Here is a 13,132-nt window from a genome sequence, read left to right as displayed (position 1 = left end):
CCTACCCCTGGAAGGAGACACGTCTAATTAGTCCAATCCTTTGCTTACCGCACTATTTGTATTGTTCCGCACTCATAGCAGAATCACTTGAATAAATAATGCAGCACCTTTTGCCTATAATTGCATTACTTTACATATATGTTCATTAATGACATCTTGCACCCGTATATTTTGGTACAGCCGAATACACCAGGGGCTTATGTTCCCCACATTATGGTGTGATAAGTCCGAACACTTTCACAAGTGCGGCACCCCGAACTTATAGCATTATATGAATCGGCTCCGAATCATGTCTTGGGTCAATAGTTGGGTTTGCCCGGCTCCCATGTTTTGTACCTTACGTTCCATTCTGTCGGCTAAGGTAGCACTGGGAGAACCACTGCGATTGCGCCCCGGTTGAGCTGGGCGAGCGCCTCAGTGGAGAAAGCTAAAATTGACTGTCATGATAAGGCGAGAGACTGGTCGCTGTTCGAGAGGTCTTTTCGAGTCCCTAAAGACTTACGCCGCTTCGAGCGAAGAACCGGATAATGTCCGACCAAGGCGTGGATAGCGCCCCAAACTCGGTCTTCCGAATACTAGGAGCTTCGCCAAAATTTAAAATTATAGAATTCTATGGCTAAGTGAGAGTGTTCAAGCATTATAAGTCCGGTTGCCTTGTTCATCGTGTTGAGCGCCTCCCTAGATGGACCCAAAAATGGGAACAAGAGCTCTCAAGTTTATCCCGAACACCCCAGCACTCGTGGCATGGGGGCTGAAGCCGACGACTTGCCATCTCTCAGATTTAATAAACGGCCGCACAGAAGGTAATATTTTAAATTAGTAAGCATTGCTTAGCGCATATGAACTAAGTTTTCAGCGCACAGGATAACACATAGCGAGTTTACTCAAAAATTACATCTCTGGGGCACTCATCCGCAATCTTGCGGGCACCCTTCAGGACAGTCTTATAGTACATCTCGGGCGTACGATACTCCTTGCCCGCTGGCGGCACGTCAGTGATAAGCTTCTCCGCATCCAGCCTGCCCCAATGCACCTTTGCACGGGCAAGGGCCCGACGAGCACCTTCAATACAGGCGGAGTGCTTGATGACCTCCACCCAGGGGCATGCATCCACCAGCCGCCGCACGAGGCCGAAGTAGCTCCCAGGCATGGCCTCTCTAGGCCACAGCAGGACTATGAGGCCCTTCATGGCCTGCTCGGCTACCTTGTGGAGCTCGACCAGCTGCTTCAGCTGGTCGCTAGGGGGCACCGGATGGCCGGCCTCAGCATACTGAGACCAGAAGACCTTCTCCGTTGAGCTCCCCTCCTCGGCTTGCTAAAACGCGGCGGCATCGGATACACTGCGAGGCAGATCTGCAAACGCCCCTGGAGAGCTCCGAATTCGGGTAAGTAATAGGTAATTTACATTAACATGCTTGCTTTGCATGAAAAATGCCTTACCCGCCGCTATCTTCTTCACCGCCTCAATCTCCTGGAGGGCCTTATGGGCCTCGGCCTTAGCGGCTTTGGCACTTTCAAGAGACGAGACAAGCTCGGACTCTCGAGTCTTCGAGTCACGCTCCAGACTCTCATTTTTTTCCATGAGAGCCTGGAGCTCTTGCCGCACCTCCGCCACCCACGCCTCCTGTTTCTCTCGCTCCGTCCGTTCCGCGGCCGCATTGCGTTCAGCCGCGGATACGGCCTCCTTCAGGGTTGCCACCTCTTTCGTGGCCCCTGCAGTACCCACGTTATCCTTGTTATTTTAATTGCAACCAAAATCCTTTTCTATAAGGTACAAATTCAAAGATGGTATTACTCACCTTCTTTGTCCTCGAGCTGCTTCTTGGCAAGGCCGAGCTCTCGCTCGGACCGCTCGAGGTCCTGCTTCAACGCACCAACCTCTGCAGTCAGTGCAGCAGAGGTCAGCAGCACAGCCTGCAAACCCATATTGACACAATTTTTAGCATTCCTGCGTATATCTTTTTTAGATCCTCAATCCGGTTTTTCTTTCCGAACACCGAACCGAGCATCAGGGGCTACTGTCTATGCGGTATTACATTACATATTTTTAACTTCTTACCTCAAAGCCTGTTAGAAGGCTACTGCAGGCTTCGGTCAGCCCGCTCTTGGCGAGCTGAACCTTCTGAATCACCGCACTCATGATAGTGCGGTGTTCTTCCTCGATGGAAGCGCCTTTGAGCGCCTCCAACAGGTTGTCCGGCGCCTCCGGTTGGACGGAGGCCGCCGGTGTCACGGTCTTGCCCTTCTTACGAAGGGGCCGCCTGCCGGACTCCGGAACCACTGTGGGTTCCGGTGTGGAGTCTGGTGCAAAGTCCGGGAGGCTGCCTTGTGGCGCCTCCGGAGCCTCCTCCTGATGGGTCCCTTCCCGGGATCCCACCTCGGCGTCCTCAGCATCGCGAGGGGTGGAGGCAGTCGGGATGGAATCTACATCCGACGGAGCCAACGACCCACTCGACGAAGCGGGGAGATCATCATCGCCCGGACTACAGGCAGTGTGCGGCATTAGAAGGACACTATGTGACACAAAAGAGAAATTATAAATCACTCAGGAATCTGGATACTTACGATCTGGCCGGAGGCCTGGCCCTGGAGCGCCACTCTTCGTCGCCAACGTTGGCGTTGGCGGAGCTGTCCGGGGGAATAATCCTTCCCCTCTTGGACCCTTCGGCCTCCCCAGTTGGGGAAGCGTTCCTCTTCCTCTCTCCTTCCTCTGGGAGAGAGTCCTCTTTCTCCTCCTCGTCTTCGAGGAAGGAGTCCGCCTCGGAGCCATCGGACGATGAGTCCGATATCACCTGGCGCCGGGAACTTTTTCGAGTTCCCGTGGCCTTCTTCTCCGGCACCACATAGAGTGTCGAGACCAGCAGCCCCGTTAAGCGGGCGTCCGCTGGGTCTTCGGGAAGGGGAGCCGGACAGTCTACCTGTCCGGACGTCCTCTGCCAGTCCTGTCAAAGGCATTGGGAGTTTTTAGATCCCACGTAGAGTCAAACTATGAAAGAAAACAACTATCCCATAGAGGATAATGAAGCTTACCTCACCGGCCAGGCGCTTGGTGCTGAATCCGCGATCTTCCGTCACAGACGCGGGGGCTTCTCCGCCCTTGAACAGCACCCTCCAGACGGCTTCGTACGTTGTGTCGAAGAGCCCGCTCAGAGTCCGGTGCTGCGCCGGATCGAACTCCCACAGGTTGAAGGCTCGTTGTTGGCAGGGGAGAATCCGGCGGATGAGCATGACCTGGATTACATTGACAAGCCTGAGCTTCTTCTTCACCAGGGTCTGGAGACAGGACTGGAGTCATGTCAGCTCGTCCGAACTGCCCCATAGCAAGCCCTTCTCTTTCCAGGAGGTGAGCTGCATCGGGATACCAAATCTAAACTCGGGGGCCGCCGCCCATTTTGGTCGCCCGGCTCGGTGATGTAGAACCACCCCGATTGCCATTCCTTGATGGACTCCACGAAGGCCCCTTCGAGCCAGATGATGTTGGGCATCTTGCCCAGCATGGCGCCTCCGCACTCCGCTTGGACGCCCTTCACTACCTTCGGCTTGACGTTGAAGGTCTTGAGCCACAAGCCGAAGTGGGGCTGGATGCAGAGGAAGGCCTCGCACACGATGATAAACGCCGTGATGTTGAGAATGAAGTTTGGCGCCAGATCATGGAAATCTAGGCCGTAATAGTACATGAGCCCCCGGACAAAGGGATGCAACGGGAAGCCCAGTCCGCGGAGGAAGTGGGGAAGGAATACGACCCTCTCATGGGGCCTGGGGGTGGGGATGAGCTGCCCCTTGTCTGGCAGCCGGTGCGCGATATCGCCGGAAAGGTATCCGGCGCTGCGCAGTTTTGCGATGTGCTCCTCCGTAACGGAGGAGGCCAACCATTTTCCTCCCGCTCCGGACATGGTCGGAGAAGGTCGAGATGAGATGCACGGGCTTGGGCGCTGGAGCTCGAGAGTGCGTAGAGATGGATAAGCAAAGGAGGAAGAAGGCGTAGGTAAAAAGGGTGGATCCTTATCCCCTTATATATGGGCGGACGAAAACAAGGCGTCCCCACCGGCCTGGTAAAACTCACTTATCTCCCAAGCGCCACCATCAATGGCGCGGTTGGGTTACCCACGTCCGTATTGATGAGAATCCCGGAATAAGGGGAACACGATCTCTGCTTCGACACGACGTGCCAAGGAAACCGCTTCGCTAAATGCGCTGAGGTGGTATAATAAAAAAGGGATTCCAGTAAAGGCTTGGTGGTGGTGTAACGTCGTGCCACAAAACACGTCAGCAGATTGAACTTGTGTACATAATATTCTCTCTTCGGTGGTATGTGGAATTTATTTTGCAAAGCCGGACACTATCCTGGTGTTCACAATCTTCTATGAATTATTCGGAGGAGGAACCCGCCTTGCAATGCCGAACAATATGCGCGCCGGACTCATCGTCATTGAAGCCTGGTTCAGGGGCTACTGAGGGATTCCTGGACTAGGGGGTGTCCGGACAGTCGGACTATCATCGTCAACCGGACTCCAAGACTATGAAGATACAAGATTGAAGACTTCGTCCCGTGTCCGGATGGGACTTTCCTTGGCGTGGAAGGCAAGCTTGGCGATACGGATATGTAGATCTCCTACCATTGTAACCGACTCTGTGTAAACCTAGCCCTCTCCGGTGTCTATATAAACCGGAGGGTTTTAGTCCGTAGGACAACATAACCATTACAACAATCATACCATAGGCTAGCTTCTAGGGTTTAGCCTCCTTGATCTCGTGGTAGATCCACTCTTGTACTACCCATATCATCAATATCAATCAAGCAGGAGTAGGGTTTTACCTCCATCGAGAGGGCCCGAACCTGGGTAAAAACATCATGTCCCTTGTCTCCTGTTACCATCCGCCTAGACGCACAGTTCGGGACCCCCTACCCGAGATCCGCCGGCTTTGACACCGACACCCTCCCATTGACCCATGAGCCCCCCAACACTTGCTGGGGCCTCCCGAAACCCCTTTCGTTCACGCTGGTCATCACCCGGTACCCCGGGAACAATTCCGGTCTCCAATATCCTTCATCGAATATACTAATCTTCACCTAGAACCCTTCCGGAGTTCCTCGTCATGTCAGAGATCTCATCCGGGACTCCGAGCAACCTTCGGTAACCACCATAATGACTCAAATATACTTATATCGTCACCAAATGTTAAGTGTGTAGACCCTACGGGTTCGAGAACTATGCAGACATGACCGAGACACCTCTATGGTCAATAACCAATAGCGGGACCTGGATGCCCATAATGGTTCCTACATATTCTACGAAGATTTTATTGGTCGAACCTCGATGCCAAGGATTTAGCTAATCCCGTATGCAATTCCCTTTGTCTATCGGTATGTTACTTGCCCGAGATTCGATCGTCGGTATCTCCATACCTAGTTCAATGTTGTTACCGACAAGTCTCTTTACTCGTTCCGTAATACAAGATCCTGTGGCTAACTCATTAGTCACATTGCTTGCAAGCTTCTTGTGATGTTGTATTACCGAGAGGGCCCAGAGATACATCTATGTCATACAGAGTGACAAATCCCAGTCTTGATCCATTTGCCAACTCAACAGACAACCTCGGAGATACCTGTACAATACCTTTATAGTCACCCAGTTACGTTGCGAGTTTGGTACACCAAGGTATTCCTCCGGTGTCAGTGAGTTGCATGATTTCATGGTCATAGGAACATATATACTTGACATGCAGAAAACAATAGCAATAAACTTGATACGATCATATGCTATGTTTATAGTTTGGGTCTTGTCCATCACATCATTCTCCTAATGACGTGATCCCATTATCAAATGACAACACATGTCTATGGCTAGAAAACCATAGCCTTCTTTGATCAACGAGCTAGTCTAGTAGAGGCTCACTAGGGACACGTTGTTGTCTATGTATCCATACATGTATCTGAGTTTCAATCAATACAATCCTAGCATGGATAATAAACGATTATCATGAACAAGGAAATATGATAATAAACAATTTATTATTGCCTCTAGGGCATATTTCGAACATATCTATCCTAAGTGGTCAACTCCTATGAAGACCATACCCAATCCGTAAGGAGAGAAGAGACATAGATTTGCCCAAATGCAAGAGAGTGTTAGGAAGGATGTGGAGTGTACTTTTGGTGTGCTTCAATCTCACGGGGTATCGCTTGAAACCCTGGATTGACATGGAGCACTCAGGAGCTTCAGAGGTGATGACTGCTTGTGTGATCATGCACAACATGATCATGGAGGATGAGCATGGTGATAGCATCTACGACCAAGGGTTTGATTTTCAAGGTGAAAATGTCGAGCCTGAGCACCAACCTCGTGCAACCTTTGAACGGTTTGTCCAATTTCATCGTGAAATGCGTGATTGGTAGACTCATATGCAGCTCGAGGATGACTTGGTTGAGCACATGTGAGCTCACATTGGCAACCAGTAGATCTATCGATTCAATTTCCATGCAATTTTTTTGATTGGGTTGTAAGACTATTTGATATTATTTTTTATTCCAATTGGGTTCTAAGACTTTTCAGATGTGGAACTATTTGATTGTAAACTATTTGCTATTCCTCATTTTAGTTCAAAGAATGCATAGGGCCTCCGTCGGACGAGATGCGGCCGAAATGCGACCGCGCGTTGGACGCACGATCGGCGCATCCACAAATCTGAACGGACACCGCCCAGTTACCATCCCCAAACGGGCGAAATTTGGACAAAACAAACGTTCGTTTGGGGTTGTGCGTTGAAGTTACCCTTAATCTCCTAGAATTGTGGCGTCCTCGTGCGTTAGAGACTGTGGGGTTGCTATGAACTTCGCCTGTAAGGATGTGTGTCACTGATTGAGAGTAATGCACAAGTATTTTCTTTTTTGTTGGAAAACTTCTGATCTATTCATCATAGTATGGTAGTACAAAGAACACAAAAATAACAAAAATGACATCCGTGTCCGCAGATCACCTAGTGACGACTACATGCACTGGAGCAAGCCGAAGACTCGTCGGTATCACCCCTCCCTCACTGGAGCCGGGCCAAACTTGTCGTAGTTCACAGTTGAAAAGTTGTCATGCTAAGGTCCCACAAGACCAACGCACCAGAACAACAACCGTTGCCGAAGAAGTGAAGTATAGATCGAAGGAATCCAACCTGTAGACACATGAACGAGAATGAACAAAACTAGATCCAAGCGGATCCACCGAAAACCAGCACCGACCGAATCCCTCAAGATTTACCGGAGACACACCTCCACACGCCCTCCGATGACGCTAGCGCATCACCGGAACAGGGCCGGACTGGGAGAACCTTATTCCATCTTCAGTGGGTTGCCACCGTCTCGCCTTCCTGAGTAGGACACAAACCCTAAAAGAACTCACGAAAACACCAAGAAAACGGAGCAGAATCCCTCCTGTCGGCAAGGGTTGGGGTCCACCGTGCCTCCATGGCCCTAGGGCCACCGGAGACGAGGCAGATCAGTGGCGGCGTTGATGGGAGGCGGAGGAATGTAGGTTCTTTTCTCAAGAGGAGGAGGTTGTGGCGCCTGCATTTCGCGCACGTCGTGCGGGGTAAAAGCAGAAGTATTAGTCATGGGCCGACCGGTTTTCCCGGTATTGAGAAGATACTACCTGGTTTTTTTTCTTTTTATTTCTTCTCTGTGTCTTTCTACTGCTTTTTAATCATTTCTCTTTTGTTTTCCCCTCTTTCCTCTTCATGTTTTTTTTCTGTTTTCTCCTCTTTTCATTTTTACATTTCAATTTATGCATATTAATTAAAATTTGCGAACATTTGAAAAACATGCATATTTTTATTATTATTAAAAACAAATTCTTGAATATTTTTTAATTCATGAGTATTTATAAAGTTCATGAATTTTTTACAATATCTATATTTTTAAAAATTAGCGAACCTTTTTTCAAATCCACACTATTTTTAAAATTCATGTTTTTAAAAATTAAAAATTCAAGATTTTTTCAAACTAGTGTACATCTTTTTTATTGACCGAACTATTCAATTAAGTAAAGTAAATATGATAGCCGGTTATTCCGCGTGAGCGAGCGGGGCAAGGAGCTGAGCTGAACAAGCGGGAACTTCATTGGCCAGTCATGTAAGTTGTAGAAGCACTTCTATGGTTTCAACATGAAGTATGAGCTCCCAAGGGGCCCACATAACCATCATCGGCTAACACCGACTCCTTAAACATGTAAGGACACCACAATCATACAACAAACAACTTCACACCCATCTCAGAACAAATACAGTCTCCAACAGCAGCCCCACACGATATATGAATGAAAAAAACACCGCAAGAACAAGAACGATGCGATGAAGCACGTGTTAGCCCCTGGTAGGCTGGTATGGTCCAAATCCAATGCAAGAAGGAACATTCTCTTGGTAGAAGAGGCTGAAAAAGATGATGATTTCCAGTGGGCTAAAGTTGGTGTATGTGGGCGGTGAGCTCGGAGAAGTTGCACGAAAATGATATGCTTGATGTTCTTATTAGAGGAGAGAAAAAAGGGATAGCCATGTGTCGTGTATAGTCATACACTTGCAATTTTCCATAAAGAATTTGGCACTTAAATGTGTGACAATCCATGGGAGGTCTGATTAGTTACATCAAAGAATACACAAACCCAACCGTAATACAAACGAAGATTGATTAAGAACAACATGTATCAAACCAATAACCCAAAGCATGGGGAACGAATCCTCAGACCAAAGACACCACACAAGCAAACACACACCGTATAATATGTACGTGCCCGGGCTCCCCGTCGCGCGGCCCTGCACCTGCACCACGTACGTACCACTCAGATATGCACGTGGCAGTAGACCCGGTCGAAGGAGCTGGGCGAGGCGAAGTCGACGGGCACCAGCGGGCAGCTCGCGCGCACCTTGTACCGCCGCGTCCTCACCAGACCGTACTTGAACCACACCTTGCCTCGGACGTGCACGTCCAGCGGCAGCCTCCCGGCGGACCGGTCCTTCTTCATCTCCCGCTCCACGTCCTGCGGCAGCGGTTCCCGCGCCGCGGGGGCCGCCACGACGATCCTCGTCTCGTTGTGCGGCGGCTGGCGGAACCCCGGCACCTTGGCGCCGCCCAGGTACGTGTCGCCGTACCACACCCCGACGTCGAGCGAGCGGTACACGGCGGTGCGCTTGTTGGGGTTGTAGGCGCGGAGGACGAGGGCGAAGGTGCCCTGCAGCGCGCCCCCCGAAGTGAAGTTGAAGCCGCGGACCGCCGCGTGGTCGACGGAGAGGTGCAGCTTCCCGGGCCGGACCGCCAGCCAGATGATGACGATGATGGCGACGACGACGAGCAGCGCGAACAGCGTCGCCGCGATGCACTGCGCCGGCGTCGGACGCGTGCGCCGCGTGGCGCTGAGTGGCCCCGCCATCCCTGCCTTCGTCCCGGAGCTTAAGACGATGCACTGCTTGAGCTAGCTAGATTCTATGCCGTGGGAGAGAGGTCCTGTGTCTTGGCTTGTTGGAAACGGATTGCGTCGCCGCGTCTCTATATAGTGAGCTGCAGGGCGATGCTTTGAGTAGCGAGGGGAGGTTGTCAGTTGTCACAGCCTGTGGTTGGAGTAGCAGGCGGTTTTGGTACGTTGTGCATGCGACGAGCCGCCAGCCGTGGTGGTGGTGCAACGAGTTCTTTCACAGGCAGCGGTCAATTCGTCGTGAGTTCGGAAGGAGCTTTGGTTTTGGAATCCTTCTGGCTCACTCCTACTCCGTAGGAATCGATGTGCGGCAAGGAAAGGGAAAGCATATTGACAGCCCACGAATGGTGCGCTCACATCACATGTGGAACTTTTTTTACTTTTGGATCGAAAGACTGGGGTTTACGGAAGAACCAAGAATGCGGAGGACTCGGGAGAAAGGTCTCGCGCCTTCCTGATATTCATCCATCTGAAAGAGCAATGCTACACCTACGTAATATTTGTTACGTATCTTACGTATGAGCTGAGTTGGCAGATATTTATTGGCCATTAGTTGAGGACGCGGGCTCACCCTTGAAATGGGGGGGGGGGGGGGGGGGGGGGGGGGGGCAGTTTTGATTAGTGGGAAAGGGATTACGTAGGTTACGTAGAAGTTGTCCGTAGGTGTAGCATTTTTGCATCTGAAATCTCCAAAGCAGAGTCCAAAGCTACCAGGATTAGCAGGAATTCCTTTTCTGAGCAAATAAACGATCTTTTTTTTGCAAGAAAAATGAATGATCTTTTTTAAGCTTATGAATGTATCCAGACGTGCCTGAACAACTCTTTTGAAATACAGACGAACTCTTTTTTCAAATGATGAATACTTTCTTCTATACATGAGATATATATTTCATTTGAAATATATGAACATTTATAATCAGGTGTATGAGCATATCCCATTGTTTGCAATATATGAATATTTTCCATTATTCAAATGGATTGTGACCATATGTTTAGATGATATCGATTGTAATAACATTTTATATTATTTTCTATATATTTTTTTGGGACGAAGGAAGTATTAAATAACCACATATTTCTGGAAATGTATAATAAAAGGAAAAAAAGTAGGTTGTGCTAGTGGCTATATAGGAGCTCTTGAGGCGATTTGTCTCCTGTCCTTTGCTAAAGTCTAAATTTGAAAAAATAGGAGCACTCAGATTAGCAAATTGGCTGGAAGTGGCGCTTACAGCTGTGTTTACATGGAAGTCCAGGGCACCCAACCAGTGTCGCTTCTTTGCATGGCTTGCCATCAAGGACTGATGCTGGACGTCCGACAGATTAGCAAGGAGGGGACTATCGGACCAAAGCGTCTGCCCGTTGTGTGACCAGCACGAGGACACCATGAATCACATCATGATTGGTTGTGTCATTCCCATGAGATCTGGACACGGATTTACAAGACTATGGCAAAGCCGGAAAGGGCCCCACTACTGCAGGAGGCACTACCTGACTGGTGCATCAGGCAGGAAGAGAGCGGAGAGCATCGGAGGGCGGTCAGTGCCATGTGCCTCCTCGTCTTGTGGGAAATTTGGAAACACAACAATGTCGTGGTGTTCGACAGAGCTGTGCCTTCTACACGACAAGTTTTACATCGGATTGTTGACGAGGGACGAATACGGATTCAGGCAGGCCTGCTACGCGGTGTAGCTGAGGTTGGCAACATGGGCGAGTAGTGTGTAGTCAGCATAGGACAATTATTATGGTGGAGGTGGCTGTTAGGTCGCTTGTAATTAAACTGTAACCAAAACCGTGGAGGGAGTCTTTCCTATCCTCTTTAATATATGATACACACACTCATGCGTATTTGAAAAAAAAAAGATAAGTCTTCGCTTTCTGAACCGTTAAGGAACAATCAATTTGACAACCAGCTGATTAGTTAGGGCCCACAATCATATTTTTCTCCTTAGAATCAAGCAGATTATGCGTCCAATTTGTTTGAGCAAAGTCGGTGCAGTCAATATGTTTTTTGCAAGCTATATGTTAGTTTACAAAAAGTCTTACATTATGAGACGGAAGTGTACTTTCCAAGTTTCTGTTTTTATTTTTTAAGTTTCTTGTTTATTATTTTCATCAGCTTCCAAAACATCACGAAGTGTACGCAACCCATCTTAATGGCCCAGTTTATTAATCTCTATTCCTATGTCTCCGTACGTAGGTCGGTCGTTCATTTCGTTCCTTTCCACCCTTCCATGGATCCCCCACCCCACCAGGCGATCTACCTCCCACCGATTTTTTTCCTTCCTCCGAAAACCAAGACCGGTTTTAATTCATACCCAGAAAAACCAAACCAATCCTTTCATCCTTCCATCAATCCCACCCTTCCATATAACACACCAATCCTTCCATCCTTTCATCTCAAAAAAAAAAAAAAACCTTCCATCCTTCACAAAAAGCTTCCATAAACAACAGTTTATAATCAATTACTCCACCCATCCAACATAAACATGGATCTCACGCAGAAAGGAAGGAAATAAACCAAGAAATGGAAACCCACTCAGGGGCTACCCCTGCCCTCGATCTCACGCACTAAAGAAAGGAAGGAAATAAACAGAGAATTGGAAACCCACTCAGGGACGTCAATACCCTTCCTTTCTACCATTCTCTTTCCTTTCCCAGCTCCCGTTCACAATTGTTAGAGAGGTGGAAATTGATTAAGTGGCCTCAAATCATGGATCCTCTTCGATCCGGACCTCCTCGCGGCCTTCCGCGCCGTCGTCGACTCATACACCCAGGCGCTCGAGTGCGACGTGTACACGAATGCGCCCTACTGGGATCAGCTCCGTGCGCTGCTGCCGGGCTAGACAGCGCCATGCCCCTGCCGCCGTGGTGGTACATCGGCGAAGTTGATGAGAAGGTGCCACTACACGAGCATTCGTGGCTCCGGCCGATGCGCCGTACGCCGGGGCGCGGGCAAGGAGGCCTGGTTCGTCATGTGCGGCGGGTGCAGTGGTCGGCCATTGGCTCTATGACCACGGCTCGGCAGCCTCCGTCACTGCGAACCGCATGCTGTTCCCCGGATGCAACGAGAATGACTTCTTTGGTTCACTGTACTTTGTGAGCGGTTTTAGCTTTTTTTGCTTCTGAAGTGTCACAGGATACCAAAATTCTTGATGATGTATTAGGCACCGGCAGTTCTTGACCAGAATTGATCCAAAGGACGAAAACCTCAAACTCCTCAAGCAAATAAACTACAGGTTTGTCATTACGGTCTCACTAAATTTCCTTGTTGATTTTTTACACTTGCAGCACTCTGAAGTTACAATAGTTAGGACTTACTTTTGTACTTCAATTTTCAGTTTAGTTTGTGTTAGGATAGGTTATAATCTCAAGTCAGCAATCAAAAGTATTAGTAGGCAGTACCTGTTGTTTTCACAGTGTCGCTTACATTCTTTTACAGTGTACAGGTTCTTCACTTAATTATACTCAGGATGTATTTTCGTGCCAAATTCACTGTAAGTTTTGCCTCTTCATGTGTTGTAGTCTCTACTCTAAGTTCAATGTGACTGTGATTCTAACTTCTAAGCTTTATTAGTTACTTCTCCCATGTTTTACAGTACATCTGAATATGAGTTACACTAGGCAGAAGTGGATTTTCCCCATGTTTTTTGTGCAAAGTTCAATGTAACTGGTGTAGATGC

The 13,132-nt window shown here is 49.0% G+C and overlaps 1 protein-coding gene across 1 annotated transcript; it reads right to left on the bottom strand.

The window, feature by feature from the left end:
• Positions 1-8,573: 8,573 nt before the first annotated feature.
• Positions 8,574-9,513, bottom strand: LOC123134328 (NDR1/HIN1-like protein 2). The gene has a single exon (XM_044553597.1). The coding sequence runs from the start codon at positions 9,408-9,410 to the stop codon at positions 8,823-8,825; it is 588 nt and encodes a 195-aa protein (XP_044409532.1). The 5' UTR covers positions 9,411-9,513; the 3' UTR covers positions 8,574-8,822.
• Positions 9,514-13,132: the final 3,619 nt, after the last annotated feature.

This window comes from Triticum aestivum, chromosome 6B (genome assembly GCF_018294505.1).
Source record: "Triticum aestivum cultivar Chinese Spring chromosome 6B, IWGSC CS RefSeq v2.1, whole genome shotgun sequence".
Lineage (NCBI taxonomy): Eukaryota > Viridiplantae > Streptophyta > Magnoliopsida > Poales > Poaceae > Triticum > Triticum aestivum.
Note: the sequence above shows the minus strand (reverse complement) of the source record. Positions and strands in the feature narration are given on the sequence as shown.